Here is a 26,843-nt window from a genome sequence, read left to right on the forward strand (position 1 = left end):
AACTATATTTATTTTTCTTACATTTTAATCCAACATAAGCAACAAATACAACATAAATGTGACCAACCATACCAGAAAATTACTTGTAATTTTAATTTTTATACATACTTTAAAAGATATCTGTGTATCATGCATAGCCAAAGTTCCAAAATTATACAATCTTATTTTAGTTTACTTGCAACCAAAGCTATAGGATAAAGATGTGCTATAATGCAGAAATAGAATGTCTGAATGCACAAAGCATGGTACAATTAAATATTCTACCTATTTAAAATAAAGGGCAGCTATCACTCAATAGCAGTGGGCAGTGCACACTGATTTCAACTACAAGACGATCTTTTGGGTCACTTCTAATTCTAAAATTTCATTTTGTGAATTTTCTGTGTTGCAATAAGGTCATCAAACTACTTGAAAACTGAATATTAAATTACTTAATTTAAGGAGCTGTCCTCCTAAAGATCTGGGAGTTTGGTTGTTTTGGTGTTTTGTTTTGTTTTGTTTTTTAACTGGGATTGTTTATACCAGGATTTCCTACCCCAGGAGCTACTTAAGTAAACAAAACTGACCTGTCACTTCGGTATCTCCAGAATTCTGGGCACAGATGCTCCAGCAAGATAACAGTACTTAATAGGTTTCCATTCCCGAACCAGTGGAGGGCGCCAAAGATGCTTAGTCCTGTTCTGTTTTTGTAAAATAGGGGGAGGGGGAAGGGGAGGATGGGGGGTGTATTTAAATGTCCTGCTGTCAATCAAAGGACATTTCCTACAATCACAGCCACCATATCTGCCACCACTCCAGAGCTTGATTTTGACAAGATATTCGACCTAGCCCAGGCCAGGGAACCCATTTCCCCTGAGGGTCCCTCCAGGGTAGCGCATGAACCCCCAAATAAGGACTTTGGTGGCCCATTCGCAACTAGTTTCTTTGTTTAAATGCCCGTGAATCCCTCCCACGCTGGAGTCCGGAGGCTGTGGCGCCGCCCTTTATTAGCCACACACTTTGATTACAAAACACACGAGTCGGCGGCCTGGCCGCCCCACGACTCCCACAAACGTCAAAGCCAGAAACACGGAGGCGACTCGCTTCTCGTAAAGACCGTTGCCACCACCGCGACCGAGACTCCGAGTCCCGACACAATCGACTAAAGTTCATTCCAGTAAAACCCCCGGGGGGCGGGGGGGGAAGGCGACGAGGACCTGGGTCTGTCCCAGTGTCTCTCCGTCAGTCGGCCCGGGTGAAGTCTCTTTGTAAAGTTTCTTTTGGGGGGGGGGGTGTAAAAGGGTCGGGAATCCAAGCCGCCCGTTCCTCTTTTTTCCCCCCGCCCCCCATCTCCAAGGCCCAGCAGTCCCACTATCCCGGGGGGGCGGGGAAGCATCCAAGTGGGTGCCAATTTCTGCCTCCCAACCTGCCGCCCCCTCGGGAGAGACCCGGAGCCGAAAACTTCCAATTAACAAGATGGAATTTTCTTCTTCTTCCTGTTCTTTTTTAAGTGCCCGACAGCCCGTGCCTCCTCATCTGTTGCTATGTTTACTTGAGCACGGCTTCCCGGGGCTGGGGCTTTCGATTGGAGGCGACAACGACGTCGCGCCCCCCGACGCAAGCAGAGGGATGAAATGTTTCCATGAAAACACGATCATGATTTATTTTAACGGGGGGGGCGGGGAGGAAGGGAAGGGAAGCTCGAGACAAACCCCGAGCCCGTCCCGAAGGCAGGGAGGTCCCCCCCATCCATCCCCGGCGGCGGCGGGGGGGTAAGGGGGTGGGGGGGCCGGCAGGGCCCCCCACCCCCCCCGAGCCCCCCGGGCTACGAGCCGCGGTCCCCGGCACCAACTCCTCCCCTCTGCCAACTTCACTCTCGGGCCCCCTTTGTTCCTGTTTGTTGTGGTGACTCTTCACCCCGGTCGCCACCTCGTCGCCGGCCGGGACCCGGCGGGCGGAGGGAGAGGGTGCTCCCGGCAGCCGGCCCGGGCCGCGGCGGTCGCTCCCGACTCCCAGCCCCGACCGTGCGGTCCCGGGACCCGGGGGGCCGGCTGCCCGCGGCCGGGGGGTGAAGGGGAACAGCAGCAGGAAAGGGGGGGGTGTCGGTTTATTTACCTGCCATGGAACCAGTCCTTACAGATATCGCACTCGATCATGAAGCGGTTCACGTCGTACGGCTGCCGGCACACACAGTACACAGGCGGCGGAGGCGGCGCCGCCGAGGCCCGGCCCGGGGCCGCCACGGCCACCGCGGCTGGGGCTGCTTCGGCGGCTGCTCCGGCGGCCACCGCCGCCGCCGCTCCGGCCATCTTTAAAAGACACTCTCGCTCGCTCGCTCCCTCGCCCGCTGACTAGAGCGAGCCCAGCCGCCAGCCAGCGCCGCCTCCCGCAGCCGCGGCGGCACAGCAGCAGCAGCAGCGGCAACGGCAGCGGCGGCGGCGGCGGCGGCGGCTCAGCAGCAGCACCAGCGGCGGCGACAGCAACAGCGCCGCGGCGCGCGGACGGGCGGGCGAGCGAGCGAGCGGGCGAGCAGGCGAGCAGGCGGGCGCGCGCCTCCGCCCGGCAGCCCGCAGAATCCCCCTTCCCCCGTGCGCCCTCCTTCCGGCGCTCTTCGCGAGGACGTGCGCAAAGACGCACGTTCTGGCGTCTGGCGCGCGCTCCTGTCTTCCTTGTCTGCCCCGGGCTGAGAAGCTCGGAAGGGCACGGGGGGAGGAGGGAGGCGGTGGGAGCGAGACGGGAGAGGGGCGGGGCGCCTGGCGAGCGAGACGGAAAACCGCGTTGATTATTATGGTTTTCTTTTTTAAGAAATCCGAGAGGCCACGGGGATTACGTAGGCAGGGGAAAGGGGGCAAATGTTGCTCCTTTCTTAAAAAAAGTGTCGCGCGTGGACAGCCCTGAGGGGTCGGGGTGGGAATGAAAGCCACCCCAGGAAGCTACAGCTTAATGTTAAAACGTATGAGGGGGATGGGGGTGGGATGGAATCTTCCATCAATTGGCGACCAGCTAACGAGATCCTGCGTCTGAGCCGGCTCGGGTGTTGTGCTGAGTTCATCCAGCCAAGCCAACGCAGAGAAGGGGCTCGATTCCATGAAAACTTTTTCTGTGGTTCCCACACAACATTCTCACCGAGAAATTGGAAAAATAGCATTTCTAGTGGTAAAACCGAGGGCGGGGGGGTGGGGGAGACCCAGAATGAATGTTTCGTTACACGCACAAGGGCCCAGCGGGGAGGATAATAATAATAATAGCCAGCGTTTATATAATCTTTTAAGACTTGCAAACTACGCTTCACGTATTATCTCGTTTGATTCTCACAACAACCCTATGAGGGAAGTGGAATTATGATTCTCCCGTTTTACAGATGAGGAAACTGAGGCCCAGAGAGATTAAGTGACTTGTCCATGCAGCTAGTTAAGTGTTTGAGGCTGGATTTTAACTTAGGTCTTCCAGACTCTCAAGTACAGGGCTCTATCCAGACTTCACACCATCTAGGTGAAATCATCCCAAGGGGACTGCCTAATCAATATCTTTATTGATTATACTGAGAAAAAAAACTGCAACAATACTTAACATTTTCAGGTAGTATGGATTAAATGAGGTGGGAGACGATACAGGAGGCGATACAAATCTACCATAATACCAAATTCAAAACTGATCACCCCCAGGGGCCCGGCCCATTCAGTATCTTTATTGATTGTCCTGAGAAAAAAATAATTGCAATAATGCTCAACATATCTTCAGGAACTATGAATTAGATAAGGTTGGAAGGTAGAATTCAAAGCTATCCTAATACCAAATTCAAAATCACCAAACGTGGCAAAAGGGCTACTACAAAAGCGGGATGAAATCCAGCCAAGGCAAGTTTATAGGTCGGCAAAGTGAGGAACAACAACGAATATTCGTAGTAATACAAATACAGGATTAAGGAAAATTGACTTGGCAAGTGTATAGCAGAAAAAGAACTGGATGTCCTAGGTGACAAGAAAGATAGGAGCGAAATTGTGTAAAGAGCCACCATGACCCTAGGGTACGTTTAGAGGTAGCTTGCTATAGCAGACAAAGAGCTAACACTTTAGAAATCAGATGAACTAGGTTCTGATTCCATCTCTACTGGCCAAGTTTGTTACAAGCTGGGTGATTTAGGAAAGCCTCTCTGGCCGGAGGTTTTTTGTTTTGTTTTGTTTTCATCTAAAAAAATGGAGACAATATCGGTCCTGCCTATTTCAAAAGATTATTGTAAGAATATGTGAAAATATTTTCTAATACAAAGTTCTATGTAATAATGATAATAGCTGACAAGAATAGTGCCTCAAGGTTTCCAAAGTGCTGCATCTTGTCATTTGATCATGTGTACAATATTATTAAAAGACCTATAAGACGAGCAGGGTGCATTAGCTGACAAGGCCTAAAAAGACCATAGGAGAGGTTCATGCTGAAGAAGAAGGTAGAAGAGTAGATCATAGTCTCCTACTTAGGCCTGAGGACTAAGAAAATAGGAAGGTAGTTAACCATGTCTCAAAGTCAAAAAAGGTCCCATCATTAATTAGCCCTCCTAACTGGGAAAAGATAGGCTCCTATGGTGTGGAATCCTATTTCATGTGGAGTTGGGAATATTTAGGCATAAAATGTATAACCTCTGTATTGGACTTTTTTTCTTTTAACTCAGACTACAAATCTAAAGTGGATAAAGAACTGCTTCTATGCCTGATCTGGTATGTCTGTCTGTAAGTTACCAGGCTAGAAAGGTACAAAAATTTTCTATTGGGATAAAAAACATCACTTTTCAATTGGCTTAAGTAACCCTTAAAGTATCCTCTGAGGGTCTGTATTATCAGACTTGTTTGTTCACTTCAAAAAACCCAAAGCAAATAAACTTGGAGTCAACCAGAGACATGTACATGTTTTCTCCCAGTAGAAGGTAAGCTCCTTGGAGAGCAGGGACTGTTTTATTTTTGTCTTTGCATTCCCAGCATCCAGCATAGAACCTAGCACATAGGTACTTAACAAATGTTTATTGAATTGAATTGTCAAAAAACATACCTGGGTGAAGAAATCTCTCTGCCAATCCCCTTACCTTCCCTTCGACTTACAGACCTACTGAATTAACCTAAAGCCCTGAAAAATTAAGTGACTTTCCCAGGGTAATACTGCCTATATGTGTCATAGTCAGGACTTCCTTCTGTCTTCAAAGCAAGCTTTCTATCCACTACAGGCTTGCCTCCAGGATATTTAAATAAGAGGGAGAAGTGGAGAATTCCAATAAAACTCAGTATTACAAAAGAACTAATTCATTTTTTTATTAACAAGCATTTATTTTCTCTCTCTCTTACTCCCCTTCCCTCCATTGAACAACAAAAAAAGAAGAAGAAACTAACAAATATGCATAGTCAAGTAAAGCAAATATCCCCATTGGCCGTGTCTTACCATGTATATTTTATTCAGCATCTTAAGTCTGTATCCAATCTGTTGTCAAGGCCGATTAATTTTACCTTCATCATATCTCCTCTCCTCTGCTAGTACTGCCACCCTAGTCCGTACCCTCATCATCTTACACCTATGCTATTGCAAGAGGCTACCGGTGGGTCTTCCTGCCACCAGTCTCTCCCCACTCCAGTCCATCCTCCGTTCAACTGCCAAAGTGATCTTCCTAAAGTGCTGATTTTTTCAGTGTATCAACCAGTTGTGCTGCTTCCCCCCCCCAAAAAAAAAAATACTTTCTGTCCCCAGGGCTTAGCACATTGTCCAGCTTATCATAGGCATTCAATAAATGTTTACTGACTGACTGAATGACTGTCAGGACATTGGTAGTATCAATCCTCTGGAATCATATTCTGTCATTTCAGTGATTGAAATTCTCAAATCTTTTGAAGTTGTTTTTCTTTATAATGTTATATAAATTAAGAAACTAATTTCTTAATATGTCATTATTAGTAGCTTTTTTTTTTCAGTAGAGATAGAAAAGAACAGTGACAGCTACCTGTTGAGCTCTCTCCTTATTTGTTATAGCCTGCTTCTAGTAACTTCGCAAGGATATCACCAATCATTAGAAACTCTACCCCATTCTATTCTGAATCCCTTTTCCCAATTCCTACGCTCAAAAGCTATCCTCAGTGGTTCAGGGACTTGCTTGACATGCCAACTTGAAGGTAATTTATTGACTACCACAAGTTCTTTGTACACTTTAAGCATCATGTAAATGTGAGTTAATATTTACTATCAAAGACTGCTTGCCCAATCAGACTAGAAAGGCTTCTAATATAGGCCCAGTAACAGAATGTGTGTCTTTGTCTCTGAACCAGCTTGGCCACCAGGTGATAAACTTTCTTTGTCTTGATGATTTATCTGTGCTTTGATCTGTACAACTAATGAAATCACAGATAGCTCTAAAGTAATTTTTAAATATATACTTTTTATAGACGAATGTGAGCCATCACAAAGAATTCTATTTAAATACTTAACAGTTTTCTACAGTTTCATACGTTTTGATGCAGCCCTGGGAGAAATCCTAGTACCAATTTGCTATTCTAGGGTAGAAACTTTTCCTCATTCCCATCAGTTGTTACTGTTCCCATGGTACAAAATTTATTTTTTTAATATATCTTTCATTTATTTATCTATATACATGTTTTCTCCCAGTAGAAGGTAAGCTCCTTGAGAGCAGGGACTGTTTTATTTTTGTCTTTGCATTCCCAGCATCCAGCATAGAACCTAGTACATAGGTATTTAACAAATGTTTATTGAATTGAATTGTCAAAAAACATACCTGTTTATCCAACGCTATCAATGACCCTTCCAATCACCTTGCTTCCAACTTTCAAGGTGGAGTTACTCACTTCAAAAAATCCAAAGCAAATAAACTTGGAGCCAACCAGAGAAGGCAGGTTGCAATAATTTGCCTCAAAATTGAAAGCACAGAACAGACTAACTAGGAGATTGAAGGATAGGAACTGCACCTCATTTCCCAGGTGAGGAAATCTCTCTGCCAATCCCCTTACCTTCCCTTCGACTTACAGACCTACAGAGTTAACCTAAAGCCCTGAAAAGTTAAGTGACTTTCCCAGGGTAATACAGCCTATGTGTGTCATAGTCAGGACTTCCTTCTGTCTTCAAAGCAAGCTAACTCACTTAGCTAACTCACTCCCATATCTAATCTTCAATCAAGTACTGCCCAAAATGTCTTTTAGATCTTCCTCTTCCTTTCGATTCTAAAACCAGCCTCTTAATCCACACTCGCATCTCATACTTGAGTGTCCTAGAATGTTTCAGCTTTTTAAGTCTTCTACAAGTTTCTGATGTCGAAAGGAACAGGTAGACTCACCTTCAAATCCCAAAAGAATTTATGAGGAACGTGGATCTATATGTGGCATGAAAAGACCGGCTTATTTGGGCAAGTCCTTGGAGCATGCTCCAATGTTCCTCTACCTGATTTCAGTCCAAGCAACCACATGGAAACTTGGTGAGCCAAGTTCTGTTTCTTTTGTGTTTACTCTTAGCTAATCTTAGGTAAATAAATATTCCTAGATGGTAGTGCCCAGGTGACTGTGAGGTCAGGAGATCCTGAGGTCACTTCAAAGCTCCTATCAATGACCAGAGGCAGTAATAGTGACCAAAAGAGTAGTAATGACGGAAGGGCCTGCAGACAAATAATCACTGGGGGATGCCAACAGTTTCAGTGAATGAGGTCCCTGGTGGTAGAGAAGTGCCGATTACTTACTCTGGAAAGGCACCACTCCTCAGAGTCTAGTAAAGAACAACACACAGGGGAGCTTCCTAACAAGTCTACAAAGAAAAAAAGGATTTCTGGGGTCAGTAGTCAGGATATAGCCTTTGACTAAACATGCTCTGTACTCATGTGCCTCATAACAATTGTACTTGCAGTTTTAATCCACTTTCCCCAGGGACTTTGTGTGAGCTCCCCCAGTTTGGGAAAAATATTTTAATCATGTCCATCTCTGTGTAACCACGTAGACCATAACATGCCAGTGCTATCCAGGGGATTTTCTTAGCAAGGGTACTGAAATGGTTTGCCATTTCCTTCTCCAGTGGATTAAGGCAGACAAAAGTTAAGTGACTTGCCCGGGGTCACACAGCTAATAAGTGTCTGAGGCTGAATTTGAACTCAGATCTTCTTGACTCTAGTTCCAGAGCTCTATCCACCTAGTTGCCTACTCTTTTTGCTAAACCTTTCAGTGTCCTCGGTTACTCTGTAAGTCTGTAAGTTGAAGATCAGACACCAATCAGAAGCGGCATAGGAGACTTCCTCATCAAGGAGTGCCCTAAATTGATTAAATCTCAGGTCCAGTATAAAAAAAAAATGAATCTTATAAAGATGAGCTATATAATAGAACAATATCCATCCTGCCCAGGTGATATTGGCAAGCTATTAGTACTATAGAGCTGGGCTATTAGTAGAACAACTAGTATACTGTCCATGTGACTGCTCATATAACTTTGAGGGGATGGGGCGGGAATCGCCTCTGCCTGGGCTGATGGGAATTCCTAGTTGACTATGCCAGATTCCAATTTGCCTTTCTGTGGAAATGCAATTACTTTTCGCTTGATTAAGATTCAAGGCCAGGCCTCACATAGGCCAATAAATACTGGCTGAACTGCTACTGGCTGAATTTTTATAATAATTGTAATAGCATATATTAAATACAATAGCATATCTAAATTGCTTCACAAATATAGATATATAGCTATATATATATGCAGCTTTATATTAAATGTTGCATAAATTATATATAGTTATATTAATATACAAAGCTATATGTAGCTTTATATATTACTATATATATATATATCCCAATGACTATGTAAAGTAGGAACTATTTTTATTCCCATTTTATAGATGAGGATACTGAGGCTGAGGTTAAGTAACTTGCCTAGACTCACACAGCTGAGTCTGAGGCAAGATCTGAACTCAGGTCTTTGGGTCCAATGCTCTCTCCACTGCACCATCTAACTGCCTTATTTAGTTCTCATGGAGGTATGGCGATGCCCATGCAATTCTGTAAGTGTGGCAAGAACCAAAGCTGAACAGAGTTCACATTATGTGTTGAATCCCCCCCCACTTCAGGATCAGAGTCACAAGAGTACCAACCCAGCACAGATGGAGTCAGGGAATATGAAGCAACACAGTGCCACCAGGAAGCTTGGGAGTTACTTTAGCTGGGAAGGAAAAGAAGTGGGAAGTGTTAGAGGCAGAAGCAGGGTCAAAACCAGAGATTCCTACCACAGTCTGGGGGGGGGGGCCCTCGGCAGGCGGCCGGGACCACCACCAAAAACAAGGTCTAGATTTCAGGCAGCAAGAAGATTCAGGGCCAAAGACACAAATGAGCAGATGAGGTACATGAAAGCTTTCTGGTGCCCCAAACCCATAAGAGAACTTACAAGCTCAGACTGGCCAAACCCAATTGGCCCCTTTCTCCAGATGTGTCCAAATTCCTATCAAATGTGAATTTCTTTTCCTGTTACTATCCGCATTCCTTCTCATGGAATTTATTTCCTTATTAATCTATTAATGAACCATGGGCTGGTTCATACCCCTGTTGGCAGGAGTATGTCATCATCAAAACCATCTCCAATGTAGTAATCTCCATGGATTTTACAAGTTGACTGACATACAGTTGACAGAATCATAGGTTTAGAGTTATAAGGGACCTTAGAAGTCATCTAGTCCATCCTCCTCATTTTACTAATGAGGAAACTGAGGCCCAGTGAAGTGACTTGTCCAAGGTCACACAGACAGCAAGTGACAAAAGCGGGATCTGAGCCCAGTTTCTGACTCCATATCCACCACTCTTTCCACTTATCACCCTGTCCCCCTTGCTTAATTACATTTACTTTTCTGTTGTTCTACAAATGTCTTCAGTCAAAGCCTTCATTTTTTTCTTTTCTGTCAGACACTTGACTTTCCATCTTAAATGAAAGACAAAGCAAGGAACTCTTTGTAAGGCTCTCTAAATTCCCAGAAGAAATATACCTAATGTGAGTACAGGATTAAATGTGTATAATAGTAAAAGCAATATAATAATAGAATTCAATCCATGCATTTCTATGGTGGTAACTATCCTATCCCATTCATTCTGATGCCAGCTAGCCCTATCTATGAGCAAATAGAATATAGGTCTACCTATTGCTAAAAAGGCCACCTGCCAGAAATATTTTTAACACCCATGTGTAAAGGAACCTGCAATTTAAAACATTAGAGCCATTCATATAGGTTAAGGGGTTCTCTCTGTCTCTCCCTTTCTCTCTCTCTCTCTCTCTCTCTCTCTCTTTCTCTCTCTGTCTCTTCATTCTATGTTAAAATTCAAATGTATTAGTTGGGGAAGTTGACATATTAATCTATTAGCACTCACCAATGCATTAGCATGGATTGGATAATAATAATATTGTATTACATTTGTGACACCACTTTATACTTTTCAAAGCTTTATCATGTTATCCTGACGGCCCTATCAGATTAGCTACCTGTTACCTAACAACACAGGAAAGGGTCTGAAATTATAGAAAGACGACTTAATAAGTTTTTCTGGGAAAGGGGGATAAGTACCTAGTCTGGAACATGGGACATGGCCCAAGGAGGGAAAGAGAGAGACAACCAAAGTGGAGAAGAGGCAGAAGACAATGTCATCTACTTTGATAGAGTGTAACCTCCTGGAGGACAAAGACTCTTGCTTGTTGTCTCTGTGTCCCCAGCACATGTTGTTTTATTGTTCAGTCGTGCCCAACTCTTCGTGACCCCATTTGGGAGTTTCTTGGCAAAGACGCTGGAGTGGTTTGTCATTTCCTTCTCCAGCTCATTTTACAGATAAGGAAACTGAGGTAAACAGGGTTAAGTAACTTGCCCACAGTCACATAGCTAGTAAGTGTCCGAGGCCAGATTTGCACTTAGGAACCTGACTGTAGGCTAGGTGCTCTCTCCACTATATGACCAAGCTCTTTGGCACATAAAAGGCACTAAATAAGTATTTATTGGGGTTTTTTGTTTGTTTGATTGATTGATAATTTTGTCTAGGGATGGCCCAGTTCTCATTTCCTTATTTCTGTTCCCAGAGGGCAAATCATGACCTGATTAAGGTTGAAATAATAAATATTCTAAGTAAGAATAATAAGTCACTTTCCTTTAGTGCTTGAAGGTTTCTTTCCAAAGTGCTTTTCTCACAACAGTCTTACTAACTGTATAGTAAAATAATATTCTTCAATACTTCAAGGAACTGATTTATATGGTGTGTATCTACTGATGAAAAGTGCAGCCTTTCCATGGCTTAGTAGATCAATCATCTTTAAGAGCTGCTGTAGCCCAAACTTCATACCCCTGTAACCAACCTGCAATTGAGGCTCTCGATTTAGCTAAACTGGTCTTTAGATGATAGAAATGTGTTCAGTCCCTAGGGCTTACAGCCATATAGGTTCATCTTGGTAAGACCTGCAAGACTTTGCACTCCAGTGCCATTGCTCTTAATGATCCAGGAGCATTTTTTTCTATTGCATGATGAATTGGACTTAAGTGGATAATATGAGCTAACATTTATTTAGTGCTTTGCATTTAGTATTGCCTTTGATCTCTACAATTGCCCTGTGAGAAAGGTAGTCCATAGAGTATTATTCATATTTTCAGATAAGGAAATTCAGTCCAGAAAGTTTGACTTGCCCAACATCATCCAGTTAATAAGTGGCAGAATAGTTGCTTTGCAGGATAGATCCAGAAGATCCGGATTATTTGACTTCAAATCCAGTGTTATTTCCACTATACCATGGCTATTAATGAGGCAGCTCAGCAGGGCACTGGATAGAGCACTAGGCTCGGCCAGGAAGACCCAAGCTTGAGTATGATCTCAGATACTTGCTAGGAGTCATTTATCTTCTCTCACTCTCAGTTTACTCATTTTTAAAATGAGAATAATGATACTACCTACATCCTATAGCTGTTGTGGGGCTCAAATGAGTATATGATACTAAGTAAAATGAGTGTGTAAATATGCAGAATATTTTGCAAACCTTAAAGTGCTGTATTAATGCTAGCTATTAGAGGATTGTGGTAACAGTGAAAGTTTTTGATTAAAAAGCAATTCTAAAATACTGAGCTATATATAAATATATGTGTAGAAGCAAGAGAATTATAAAGAATATACATAAGTGGCAAAGTGTAGTACTCAAAATCCTCAAGTGGCTCTGCAATCCCATGTTCCAATGAGGCAGATTCTAAACCATCCATGCCTGCCCATCCTATGTGACTCTCTTCTTGTGCAACTCCTCCCAGAAGTTCACCATAAGTGGTCCCAGAAGCCTTCCTCACTTTCTCCCAACATGTCAAGGGTACCCTATAGAATACTCTGGCAGGCCACAGTTCCTTGATGACTGTCCTTCATTCCTGTTCTTCAGAGTTCCTTGTTGGATATACGTTGCATCCTGCTCACCCCACTTTCCATTGGGAAGGTAAGGTGATCAAAATGTTTTCTTAAATCAGTCCTAAAAGGTCATGTACTTGGTGATTTCCTATTTATGATCCTTGAAATCTAACGAATCTTCAAAACCAATGCTATTCTTCTTTGCTGATAAAAATGCCTCTTTAAAAACACCTGTATTCTGAAGATCATAGCATTATATGACATTACTTGTTCAGCTCAAAGCATGTCTGAAAGGTAACCAGAAGCAGAACCAGTCAACTGTAGTTTCATAACTCCCCTTAGACTTCACTAGTCCTTTATAGAAAATAGCACCTTTCAGCAACCAAAAGCATACAAACCCATAATAACAAATACCTTGTATTTTGTATATTGCCTTTGCCAAGTGCTTTCTTGTACATTATCTATAAAACTACTGTCTCAAACACCAATAGAATAATCAATACATACAAGAGCAGAACACTACACTACAGGTTCCCCACTACTAGAGTGAGACACTTTCGTGCACTGGGATTGTCTTTCTTATGTTCTATCATTCTGCATTTCCTTATTCTCTTTTGCTAAATTTTAACCAGGAAAATGGAGTAGTGATAATCATTGTACCTTAGGACAGAGATGTTGTAATGGATACAACACAGTTAATGCTAAAAAAAAAAAAAAAAAAAAAAAAAAGGGTAGTTAATTTCATATGTTCATATATATTTCATATGATCTTCAAAGCTAACTCTAAAGAATTAAACAGTAAAACAATAATTGTTGGAAGGAAACAAAGATTTATTAAGTATTTACCATGTGCCAGATACTGTGCTAAGTACTTTACAAATATTGTCTCATTTGATCCTCACAATAACCTTAGAAGGTAGGTGCTATTATTATCTCCATTTGACAGTTGAGGAAACTGAGGTTAAGTGAATTTCCCAGGGTCACACAGCTTAGACTCCAGGGTTAACTCCAGGGTTATCCACTGTGCTACCTAGCTACAGGGACTTTAGTGTGCCCCTTTCATACCTAGATAAATCTAACAAAATATGAACAAGAAAGAAATCATGAAATTTAATGTAATTTTAGAAAAATTAGTTATGTTAAATCTTTAATGATTGCTGAATGGGAAGTATACATATTTTCAGCTTTGTGTGAAAACTTTATAAAAATTGACCATATGGTAGGGTATAAAGAACTCATAAGGCATAAAGGCAGAATTTTTTAAAAGTTATTTATTGACCAAAATGTAATAAAAATTGTAATTAATAAGGGGAATTTAAAGAAAGGATTCAGATTTAAATGGGGGCTAAATGATAGGAGAAAAAAATAAAGAATAAATAAATAAAAATAAAGAATAAAGGACGATTCAAAGAACAAAGTTAGCACTAACAAAATTGATTGTTCTCTCTCCTTACCCTTAAAGTGTGAATGGTTTGATTTACCGAATCAAATAAGAAAAATACAATCAAGAAATTTAGAAGGAAAATCTATTTCAAATGAGCATTTTGAGTTGTGTCCATTTTCATTTATGTTTGATGTTTTGCTTTACATAATGCTAATCATCTAATCAAAACAATTCAATACAATGAACATTTTTAAAACATCTACAATGTGCGAGGAATTGTTCTAGGTGCTGGAAATAATATTGTAAATTAACTTGTTATTGAACATGATCAATTAGACATTAAAATAAAGGAGGTTGAGATTTTTTAAGGAGGGCTGCATCAGGGAGTGCAATAAAAGTACCAGTGTGCTAAATTCATGAGGAAAAAAGAACAATATTGCCATAGATGAGTTCCTGAAAGGTCCTTTATAAATTATATTTCCCATTGACTAACATCCTCATCTCTATTTCTGATTGATTTCAAAGAGAAGTAGCTCTTAATGGTCATTAAGGAAACACTTACAAATTCTGAGAGCCCAATATTTCAAGGACTCAACTTCATTGAATATTTATTGTCTACTATATATAAGGTCCTATACTAGGCACCAAGCACCTGTGCTAGGCACTTGTGAATCTATATAAATGTAGAAGAACCTAGAAGAATGTAAATAATCATACCCTGATTTATTTCTTTAGAAAGTTCAGATTTTGTGATCTTTCTCTTCTTTGAATAAGTATAGCACTTCTTTTCAGCCATTCATTTTGACACTTAATGATATTGTTGCCTTTTATTGTCTTTAACTGCTTTCCGTCTATTTGTCTTTTATTCTCAAGAAGATTGTTTATCTGCTTGGTTCTCCAACTTTTCTATGTCTTTTATTTCTTTTGGAAAGAGTACTGAATTTGAAGTCATAGGACCTATGCTACAATTCTGTCTCTTCCACTTAACATCTATCTGACTTCAGGCTAATCACTTAACCTCTCTTGGCCTTACTTTTCTCATCTATACAATGAGGGGATTAGACAAAATGAACTCTGAAATTCCTTCCAGCTGTAAATCTATGATCCTATAAGCCTAAACTTTGGAAGTATCTAAGCTAGTATGTATTAGGGACTTAATAAATACTTGTTGAATTGAATTACATAGATTTTCTTTGAAGTTCAAGGCCAGTTCAAATAATAGAGGAATAAAAACCCTATTTTTGTTGTTACTAATTGAATAATCATTATAAACCATATAATTAGAAGAGATTTGGACCCAGAGAAACTTTAAATAAACCCAGAGAAACTGGCTAGCCTGTGAGATACTGTCATTATAAGAGTAGAAGTATCCCCATAAAACTTTTTTGTGTGTAAGGGCTTTGGAAAGGACATAGCTGGAAAAGAGCACAGGCAATGTGGACAGACCAGAGCAGGGACTGGACCAGTTTAAAATGGAGAGTAATTTTGAAGATACCCGAAAGGGCTAATACTAGAGAAATAGTGGAGAATTCTGAGATACTCAGTCTAACAGGCTTGGGAGAGTTGAGGAACAAGGATAAAATAAGACATGTTGGAGGCAAGTTAAGCATATACCTAAAGAATATTACTGGCAAGAACAAATGCGTATTGCCACCTGCAGACGCACATTGTTACCTGAAAAAAAATTCAGATAAATCAAATATGAGCAAATTAGATATGTTTTACTTTTGGTTAGCTAATAATGAACCTCTTAGAACATCATTCTAGATTTTCAGTTCATGTAAATCAATGAAAGACCTCTGCTTTGGGCTTTCTTGGAATCCTTCTTATTTCTTACTTAAAGTTAAAAGGACATCTTACCTGTGGATAACTAATACTTTACATTTGTGCAACAAGTTCAGGGGGTCCCAGTCTCAGGTTCAGTATAGGAGAAGAGAATAATATTCCAGTGCAGACCAAACAGTCATCTAAACTCAAATAATTAAACATTAAATTATTTTAACAAAGTAAAACTAACAGCAAATCCACGTGATAAAATCCTTCCTAACTCCTCATATACCAGTAAAAAATACTTCCCCTTCTTCCCTTCCTCTCCACTCCCAGTTCAGTGAAAAGAAAACCAAGCCCCCAGGACAGAGGAAGGGAACGTATTCTCCAAAAACACCAGAGGGAGGGCTGCCATGAGCTGCTGCTAGAACAGCTCTCCAGGAAACTTCTTGAGACCTCAGCTGTCACCGAGCAATGTCCTACCTCTGCCATTGTCAATCACAGACAGCTCAGCCTCCTAAGTGTTACATGCCTTGAGTCTGCTTCTGCCATTGTTGCCCATAGCTAGATCCACCTGCACAGACATCATTCCGCACCAAAGCTGCCACTTACCAAAACTCTACCTCTATGGCTACTGTGCCAACTGGAAACCACCATTTCATACCATCTCCAGATCTACTTCTTGCCTCAGGCTTCTTTGCTGTATTCCATTTTCTCTCCAATATATCTGGGGGCTGTTGTTATTCTGGTTTTAGAATTAGTTCTTTGGAGACTACCAAGGGTACCAGGCCTGAGGACTGGTCATCAAGGTCCTTAATCTGTCTTTTTCACAGCTTCACAGCTCTGCTTAGGTGGCCCCCAAAAGGGACCTAAGACAGCTGTTGTGAGACAATTTGCCTCACAGTTCCAACAAGGTGACCTAAAAGACTTCCTCATGAAGTTCTAAACACTTCCTTGCTCCTTTCCATGAAAGGTCTCCTGTTTGGGTTAGGATGTATAACTTTCTTTTGCCTGTCTTACTCCTCAGCAGCAGGCAGCATGTCACCCCACACTCTCTGAGCTTCCCACTGTCTTTTTCCTGAGGCTAAGAATAAACACAAACACCCATCTTTGTTGGTCCTTTTGGTCCCCCGATGTCCTGCCATGCAAATGTTCTCGAGGCTTCGATTAGTCTCAAGGAGGCACCAAAACACTGGTGGGAGAAGAAGACAAAGAGTGAAGCCTCCACAGGCATAGCTGCTTTCAAAGGGAAGTCTTCCTCCCCTTTCCATTTGTATAGTACCTCACAGTTTACCAAGTGCTTTCATCTAGAATAAATGACCTCATTTGGTCCTAACAAGCAGAGCCATGGTTAGCAATCTGGTGCCAGGAACAAGTTTGGGGGGAGATCTGAGATGGACCTTGGGATCCATGGCCCCATACAGAAGAGAAAGAAATACTGTAACACACTGAGGCTACTACTGGGGAGGCCTCCACCAGGGTCAGGAACCAGAAATGGGCTTGACTGGGGCAGAATTTACCTAGGATAGAGAGAAAACTCAAGGTATCTCAACCAGAGTATACTAACCTTCATCTTCATTTTGCCATGTATGGATTTCACTTAATTTATATTCATGTTATATTCATTTTAGTCATGAGAAAACTGAAGAAGTTTAGTGGTTTGTCTGAAGTCATACAGCTAGTAAGTGTCAATCACCAGTAGATGACTGGAGATACAGTCCTGGATTTCAGGTTAAGAGAACAAATTGGAGATTTTGAATTTGGTTGATATCAGCATGGCTGGAACCATCAAAATGGATGGTCTCATTAAAAGAACAAGTGTAGAGAGACGATAAATATCTGAGGAACTAGCTTTGGAACATTCCCATTGTTAGAGGGTAGGAAGAACAAGAAGAAGTAGCTAAGGAAATGGGCAAAGAGCAATCAGAGAGGGGGGTGGAGATCAAGTGGATGGAGATCAAGTGTATTGGAGCCTCTTAGAAGCCAAGGGAAGGGTCTCAAAATAGAGGAAGAGGCCAATAGTGTCATATACTCCAGAAAGTTCAATGAGAATGAAAGAAGAGTAATAGCTATTGAGTTTGGCAAACCCTAACAGAAAAATAATAAAATAGTGTCATTATTTGGAAGACAAATAAGAAATAAGCCAAAATATCCCAAGCATATTCTAAACTTAAACAAAGCTATTTCTTAACATTTTCCTTTGAGCCTTTACACATCAAGGATCTGAAATATTTGAAAGGCTAAACAAAAACCACAATTTGAAAATCAAGAACAGCATTCCAAATCTCAGAATGAAATAAGCCAAAATAGGCAATTTAATTTTCACATCTCCTGGAAAAATACTGAGTCATATTTCCTACCCACATCCTACAAAAATAACAGAAATCCTATGATTCAAAATTCACTCCATCACTGTCTGAAACTAACATTCAAATCATTCAGGAAAATTAGGAGAAAACTCCCAGTCAGTGGAAGAACTTTACATTCCAGGTTCCCAAGCCAAATGTTACTAAGATATTTTCTGGTAGCCTAAATAACCCTACCTGTGACTGCACTGAATTATATATGTGGTGAATAGGCCTATTCCCAAGGACTACAAACTGTTGTGCAAACAACACAAAATTAGCAATGTCATTCATTACAGCATAGCCAATAGAGTACAGCGAACTGATTTTTATTATTAATTATTATTATATATTAGAGGATTGGGGAGAGTACATCCTAGGTCACTCTGCCTGGCAGGCCATCTTTCCAGTGCGAAGAAGAAACCTCCTGGCTGCAGGGTAAGAGGATAGGAATGTTTGACTTTTCTGCCAAGTGAAGTCACCTGTTTTGGAAGCTGTGGTTTGTAGTGGCTACTGGGAGCTAAAGCAAATATCAGTAAAGGGGAGGAGGAGAGAGACATCTAGTACTGCTGAGAAAGGGAATTCTACTGTACCTTTGCTATTAAGGAGAATATAACCTACTGCCATTCCCAGACATCCTTCTCTTTATATAAAAAGTCCATTATTATATAACCTATGTCATGTGGTATAAAAAAACTCCATTTGTTGAAAGATTTTCATAGCAACATTGTATATAATTTCAAAGCTAGGAAGCCCCCAAAATGTTCAACAATAGGGAAGTGATGAAATAAATTATGGTATTTTGTATGAATGTCATAGAATATAAAATTTTTGCACAGTAAAAAATGATGAATATAAGTAAAATAGGAATGGAGAATATCCCAACTAGCACATTTGCTACCCAGATGAGGTTGAGATTATACCTTGGGCCCCTGATCTCCTCCTTTGCTTTGTGATCTTTCCCTGAGCATAGGTGATGTATAGCAAACCTGACATGAAGATTTCCAAACTCGTTGGCAATCTCATGAGGCCAAGAGGTCAAGAGCTCCTGGGTCCCTCAGTCAGTGCTGGTCACATTGCTTGGGGTTCTTCTTGTAGCTACTGGAATGTTTCTCACAACAGAAGATGATTACCACTGGGACAATAAGTCCAAGCTATACCTTGTGTTTACAGAGGACATGGTCCTTGAGAAAATTATTTGGATAATGCAGAGACAAAGTAGATTTTAAATTGATATTTAACAGTCCCACAAAATGTTTTTGATGTTTTGATGTTTTAAGTACCAACTCCCCAGGACAACATAATGAGTTATGGATTACTGCATCATTTTTTAAGTCTTTGCCAGTGTTCACTATCAACCTTTGGTGTTTTAAAGATATCTTTACCTTGCATATTGAGTACCTTCAGAATCATTTTTGGAAAGTTGGTAGACTTGAGCCAAACATAAATTTTAAATAGGGGCATAAAGAAGAGAGCGCAAGAAGGAGCCTGACCCTTCCCTTTAGAGACAAGACTTCCCCCCGGACTGAACTCAGTCCATGTGAGTCCAGATCTGTGGTTCCTTAGTGAGAGAAGGCATTCTAGTCACCCTAGGGCAGATCTGGTCTGTTGTTACATAAAGTATTCATAGAAATGTGGGAAGATTTGCACAAACTGAACAAAAGTGAAATAAGTAGAACCAATAGAATGATACATAAAATGACTACAACAATGTGAATGAAAAGAAAACTAAAAAGAAGTCAAACGCTAAGTGAAAAATTCAGGAGAACAAATAATGAAATGTACCTTCTTCTTTTTGGCATAGTAGCAAGGGGACTGTGAGGGCAGAAAGTTGCATGCATTGTTATACACAGTCATTTCATCGGTTGCTTTCGCTTTATTATTGTTTTGGATTTTTTTTTCTTCCAAGGGAGAGCACTGAGCAGAAACAGAACAATTTATACAATTAACAGCATTATGAAAACAATTTTGACAGCTATTAGAAGTATAACCAATACAATGACCATCCATGATTCCAGAGAACCAATAATGGAGCAACCTATCTACCTCATGTCAGTGAAGCTAGATGGTGCAGTGGATAGAGTACCAGGCCTGGAGTCGAGAAGACTCATCTTCTTGAATTCAAATCCAACTTCAGACACTTCCTAGCTGTGTACTCCTGGGCAAGTCACATAACCCTATTTGCCTCAGTTCCCTCATGTGTAAAATGAGCTCGAGAAGGAAATGGCAAATCATTCCGGAATCTTTGCCAAGAAAACCCCAAATGGGGTCATGAAGACTCAGACATGACTAAAAAACAACTGAACAGCAACAAATCTACCTCATGGCCGAGAAGGTGCTACATTGCTGCTTATATTTCTAATACAACATTTAAATTTTTAAAAAAGCACTTTAACGACATCCAATTAAAAAAGGAAATATAACCACCTTCTTAGGATAACTAGTTCACTTTAAGCTTAAGGGACAATGTGAAGGCCCCTAAAGTCCCTTCTCTTTGGCTTTATTTGAATAAAATGTTTTAGACAAACATTTGAATCTAGTCACAATTGCTCTGAGCTCCCACTTAGGAAAATTCCAAATATTAAGGCAGAAATTGAGCTCTCTGCCTAACTTTACCTTCATAGCTAGATCTAGTTTTCCCCTGACCTCTTTGTGGTTGGAGCAAAATTCAGTTTACTGGAAACGTTTAGGAAATGAAACAACAGATTATATTATAGTGGCTGTGGACAGACCGGCACTGGCTGGGGAAGTTGAGGAAAGAGCTGACCTTTTCTTGGGACTTCCCTCAGCCTGAGACTTCTTGTAAGAGATGCTTGTGGAGCTGATGACTCTCCTGATATTTCACTTCTCTGCCAAAGCTCAGTCCTCCCTTTGCTCCTCTGCAGTTTGCCATTCTTGCTCTAACTTTGCTAATCTAAATACTCAGAATCTCTCCCTCTGATTCAAAGATGTTGTTGTTGTTCAGTTATTTTAGTCATGTCCAATTCTTTTGTGACCCCATTTGGGGTTTTCTTGGCAGAGATATGGAGTGGTTTGCTATTCCCTTCTCCAGCTCATTTTACAGATGAGGAAACTGAGGCAAACAGAGTAAAGTCCAGGGTCATACAGTTACAAGTACCTGAGGCCAGATTTGAACTTGGAAAATTGAGTCTATCTACTTTACTCACTTATCACCTAGTTGCCCTAATTCTCAAATAGCTTCCTTTTACAAAAATTTCTTAAAGCATGACCCAGTCTCACACAATGACTTTGATCAATTCAAGGAGGTGTACAGGTCCTGTTTATACTCTATTCTGATTGTTGGGTCTATCAAAAGTGTTGGATCCATCAAAAATGCTTTACCTAACAAAGGTAATTACTTTTAAATAGGTGACATAACCATGGCACACACACCCCATGCTTAAAGAGAGACAAAATTTCTTACTTCCTCCTTATTTCAAACCTTTTGTATCTTTTACAGGCAAAGCATAACCCCTAGTATTTAATATCAACCATTTAAGCACCTGCTAGTTGTAGGCCACTTTGCTAAGCCCAAGAAATAAAGACAAAAATGGAAAATTCTCTGCCCTCTAGAAGCTCACAGGCTACTGAAGGGGACAAGTGCGTATAAAAGTATGTGCAGTGTGATTGATGGAGGAAATTGAAGATGTAGGGATTCAAAGGAACAAGTTGGAAGATGGGGAGTTGTTCAGTCGTTTTCAGTCATGTCAGACTCTTCATGGCCCCTTTTGGGGTTTTCTTGGCAAAGATGCTGGAGTAGTTTGCCATTTCCTTCTCCAGTTCATTTTACAGATGAAACTGGGGAGCAGGACTGAGCAAATGGCAACCAATTCATGGAAGCTGGTGCCTTTTAACTCTCTGGCTCCTTTGTCAGGACTGGGATAGAGAGGGAAGTGGTGTCCCAGGTGGATGAAATTTCCTAGGACTTTGGTCCATGTTATGAAGGGGAAAGAAATGCATGCATGAAACTGATGCTACTACAGCACCACAGCCACCGGGATGGAAAACCATTTCTGATGCAGCTGTGTCTATACAGCTTGTGTTATTCTTCAGGGACGTCAAGCAGAGTCCTCGAAGTTCCCGAATCACATCAATGGATTGGACATTGATCAACCACAGAGTTTCTGTTATAAATAAAGAGCACTGGACAAAAAAAAAAAGTATATTCAGAACAAATACAAAAAAGGTTTAGGGAAGGAAAGCACCTTTGGCACCCAAGATGAGGTTTGGAGGGAGGATCAGGAAAGATTTCATGATTCTATGAGGCCAAAGGGAGGAAGAACACACCAGACACAGGAGAGAACCGATGCAAAAGTTGTTGGCACTTAATAAATACTGATCGATTGTTCTCACTATCTCTTTACAGATCTTGCACATCAGCTCTCTGGTTATCATTTTTGTTCTATCATTTCCAGTGTAAAGGGTATCTATTTTGCAGAGATTTCAAGATTTCCATAATGTTCTGTGCCTCATGGGATGATAGATGAAACATGTGTGAGAGTCATGTCCTGGATCGTTCTAGAGAAGGGTCCCACTAGGGATCTTGAAGATCTTTCTCTGCTTGTTCTAGGGTGTGTGTGTGTGTGGGTGTGGGTGTGTGTGGGTGTGGGTGTGTATAAATTGGGTGTATATATACATATAAGTTGGGTGTGTATATAGAGAGAGATATAGATACAGATATAAGTTGGGTTCCAATATCCTGGCATTGAAGATTAAGTACCTCGTCATTTTTTACTTCCAAACCTAGTTAGTGACTAGTATATGTTGCTTAGGCTCATTATTTAGATGATGGTCTTCTTGGGCAGGGAGGCAATAGGTGCCTCTCTCAGATTAGATGATCTGATATGTTGTGTTCCTGACTCACAGGTTGATCTCCATGCCCCTCCCATTCCACATCTTAGTTTTTCATTCAGGTTTATTCTTTCTTCCTTAATGTTCTGGAAGAACATCTTTCAGGCTTTTCATGAATCATTAAAGGACCAAAGCCAAAGTTCTTACATTTTACAATAACACCCAATCTCCTTTATCTGACCTCTTCCTGGATTTGAGCTGTTGTCTGACTTCCCCTGAAGGCCTGGAACAGGCTTTTTCAACACAAAAGGAAAAGAGAGGGAAAACAAAACAAAAACTAAACCGACAAAACCAAATTGTCTGATTCAGAACTTGCCCTAATTTCTTGTAGGCAAGAGAAGGTGGGGGAGGGGGGAAACAACTGTTAGCCTGTTTGTTGGCCTGAAGCTTCTCCTTGCAAAGTGCACCGGGTCACAGCAATGAGGGATGTATGGGATGTTGAGGGAGGACTAGCACCTCTGATGTAAGGGCTTTGAGCCCTTTTCAGGGCTGTTCATCCACCTTTACTATCCACCTGTCACCCAACTCTCATCTGTAGCCTCAAGAAGATGTAGCATGCTCAGGAGGCCACACCTTGGTAAAACTGTCTAGGCAGACAGGCTAAACCAGGTTGAAGATAAATAGCCGGCCTCAAACCCATTAGTGAGTTAAGGGAATATCTACCCCAAGTGTGTGAAGACTTCTCCCAGAGGAATAAGCAGATGAGAACAATTTGATCCAATGGCCATGAAGACAGCTGAAGCAGGTTCTGTGGAGCACTTAGGGCTTGGTCAGACATCAAACGTGCCAAGGTCTTCTATTGCATCCCAGGCCATTGCCAGCCATCTTGACTTTTGTCTTGCCACTGGACTTCAATGACTGGGAGGATAAAGCCAACAACTTTGTGCAGCTCTGCCTCACTTAAATCCAATTCACACATGAGTCAAGACATCTCCCTGTGATGTCATCGGTCCTCTTCCAAAACAAAGTAGGAGCAACAGTGACTGACTGCACTATCTAGATGCCTCTATAATATCTTAAAAACAGTTGCGTGTGCCCTCCCCCATTTTGTGAGGAATATTTGACAGAGCACTGCCTGATTCAGATGCAGCAATTGCTGGACAAATTGTCCTGAACACAGGAAGTGCTGCCCTTGAATCAAGAGGGCATCATCTGTTCCACAGCCCTTACACACCAGGTACTTTATGTTCCTCAGTAATTATTCTTTTGTGAAAAGTTTCTTTCTTTTTTCTTTTTAAGTAACTCTCCAGAGAAAACAGTAATACTTCTCATGGAGATTTAACACTGGGCTGTAGCATAGCTTTTTGCATTGTTTTCCTGCTTCTTCTTCAAGACAGCAGCCACAAGAGTAGCTTTTGAGCACTTTATTTCTTTGTTTGCCTTTCTTTAGAACTTCTGTAAATTTTCTAGCTTCATTACCTCGTTAAGAAGTAAATGTAGGCAAAGGGATACTTTGTTGGCTCTGTTATTTTATCTGTGTGGGTTAGTCCCTCCCCTGGTCCAGATTACAACCCTCCAAACCTCATCTTGGGCAATTCTTGTCCGTGGTTTCCAATAAATCTTCCATAAATTACCTGTTCAATGAGCTGGAGGCCTTTCTCTTATTCCTTCGATATCTCAGGCATACTGTACATATTTGTTACAAGACCTTTGTTTTTGTTGCTGTTGTTGCTATTTTTGCATAGCATTGGCAAGAGGACAAATGTGAAAATACAAGATTGTTAACTTTTTGAATGAAAAATAAATAATTGTACTAAAAAAAAGACAAATAAACTACCACCAGATCTCCAGGATCTTGAAAAAATATCTCAAGGGTACCAGGATACTTACCACTTAGGCTATCCATCTAAATATCCTGGTCTCACTATATGACCAACCAGCCTCCTTTTCTGATCAGACATGTTCTTGGAGCTGTTCTGGATTCTGCTTATCACCTGAAAGCTGCCATTGGTAATACACTGACATCAACTTACGCTACACCCAACATGTATCGTTTAATTGCCCATTGGATTACTTGCAATTTGAATTCTTCTGGGATTATGGTGGTCCATGATTGATTTGTAGCCAGATTGTAACATCACTGGGAAACTATTGATTTTGAAGAGATGGTCTTTTGTGACAGTAAGGCATTGAAGATTGCTAAAAGAACTTTTTAGTTTCCCAAATTCAATCCAGCATAATTTCCTCTTACATTCAGTTCTAGGCTCAATTCATTGTTCATCTGTCCAAGTTAGTAACTGACTAGGATACATACATTAGCAAACTAATGGAATAGGCTGTGCCTCTGAGCAGTATGTGTCTCTCAATCAATCAATAACCATTTTTTAAGTACTTAATATGTGTCAGGCACTGTACTAAGCACTAGAGATACAAAAAGTGAAAAGAAAAAAAAAAACCTGTACCTGTCCTCAAGAAGCTTACAATCTAATGGAGGAAATAACATGCAAACAAATATATACAAAGCAACCTATATATAGGATAACTAGTAATAATTAACAGAAGGAAGGAATTAGAATTAAGAAAAGTTGGGAAAGGCTTCTAGTAAAAGATGGGATTTTAGTTAGGATTTAAGGAAGCCAGGAAGGTCAGTAAGTAGTGTGGAGGTGGGAGAGTATTGCAGGCATGGTAGACAGCCAGAGAAAATTCCCAAAGCCAAGAGACAGAATGTCTTGTTGGAGGAACAGCAAGGAAGCCAAGTGTCAGTGGATCAAAGGGTACATGTCAGGGAGTAGGGCATAAGAAGACTGGAAAGGTATAAAGGGGCCAGGTTATAAAGATCTTCAAATGCCAAACAAAGCATTTTGTACTTGATCCTAGAGGCAATAGGGAGGCGCTGGAGTTTATTGAATAGGGAGGGTGTGTGTGTCTGTGTGTGTGTGTGGGAGAGAGAGAGAGAGAGACATGATCAGATCTGCACTCAAGGAAAAATAGCTTTCATCCACTGTTTTTTCCAATGTGACTGGTAAGACCAATCTTTTTTGCATTATTGTAGATTTCACTGAAGAGACCTTGTAGGGTTCTATGACACAAAGCAATTGATACAATATTATCTGATAATAGGAAAATTTACAGAAGCTCACTATAAATAGGTGATCCTTTTATTTAGACTTTATGTAGGGCATTTTTCATGATATTGGCAAATACCTCAGGTAAAATATATCTTTCTGTTTACCACCTCATTTAATGTCAATATTTAACACATCATCAATCAAAATTATCTGCTTTAATAGAGAGCTAACCTCAGAGCCAAGAAGACCTGGGTCCTACTTCTGACACATATTGGCTTTGACATCTTGGCATATGTACTTAACTTCGAAGTGCTCTAGACAATTCTCTAAGACTATAAATTACAGAGAAAGTGGCAACCTACATTGGTAGAAGTTTCCTCCCCAGGGATTTCCCTCTATCAATGAAATTAAAGGTGTAGTCTCTATCCATATCCCTATCTACATTGTCACATCTGTTATAAAATCTTTTTCTGATTTTAATGTATCCATAAAGACACCTTGTGTGAAAGTAACTTTTGAAGTTGAAATTTGTATTACTCACTCAGATGCTTTTTGACTAATCAATAAACAATATGCACAGGGGGCCCTTATATTTTCTATACTTCTCAATCAATTGTATGACCATAAAGAAGTAATCTATTAGAGAAGTAATGCAAAAGCCTTCTTATGTTTTCATTAAGTATACTCTAGGTATATATGTAGACCATGCTCATGAAGATTTTATAGATGAGAAATCAGGCAAAAAGAGTGGGAATTGATACTGTCATCTCCTCCTCCTCCTCCTTTTTCTTCTTCTCCTCTTCCTCTTCCTCCTCCTTCTTCTTCTTTTTCTTCTTCTTCTTCTTCATAAGAGCAAGTTCATAAGAATTTTTCCCTCATAGACACCTTGAGAAGTGATTCTCATGTAGCTTTAAAATTATGTACCTTCCAGCATGAAATTCTTCTTGTATGTCTCTGATCAAATCTAGCCACTCTTTCTAGCTTTATCAGCTTAAGTAAGTGCTATTACCATTTCCTCACATAGCACATCAGGTATTATTAGTTCATAGGATTTAGGGTTAGAAGGGACCTTAGATATAATCTAGTCTAACTTTATCATTTACAGATAAGGAAACTTAGGCCTAGAAATGCAGAGCTGGGTTAGAGGTAGTCA

General features: G+C 40.8%; 1 protein-coding gene across 1 annotated transcript in view; it reads right to left on the reverse strand.

Annotated features, from left to right (window-relative positions):
• The window catches only part of KDM7A (lysine demethylase 7A), a 98,334-nt gene extending 96,046 nt beyond the window's left edge, over window positions 1–2,288 (reverse strand). The window contains exon 1 of the mRNA XM_027842376.1: window positions 2,095–2,288. Coding sequence (XP_027698177.1) covers window positions 2,095–2,288 — 194 coding nt within the window. The remainder of the gene's footprint in view (window positions 1–2,094) is intronic.
• Window positions 2,289–26,843: the final 24,555 nt, after the last annotated feature.

Source organism: Vombatus ursinus, unplaced genomic scaffold, assembly GCF_900497805.2.
Source record: "Vombatus ursinus unplaced genomic scaffold, bare-nosed wombat genome assembly UNPS02014870.1, whole genome shotgun sequence".
NCBI lineage: Eukaryota > Metazoa > Chordata > Mammalia > Diprotodontia > Vombatidae > Vombatus > Vombatus ursinus.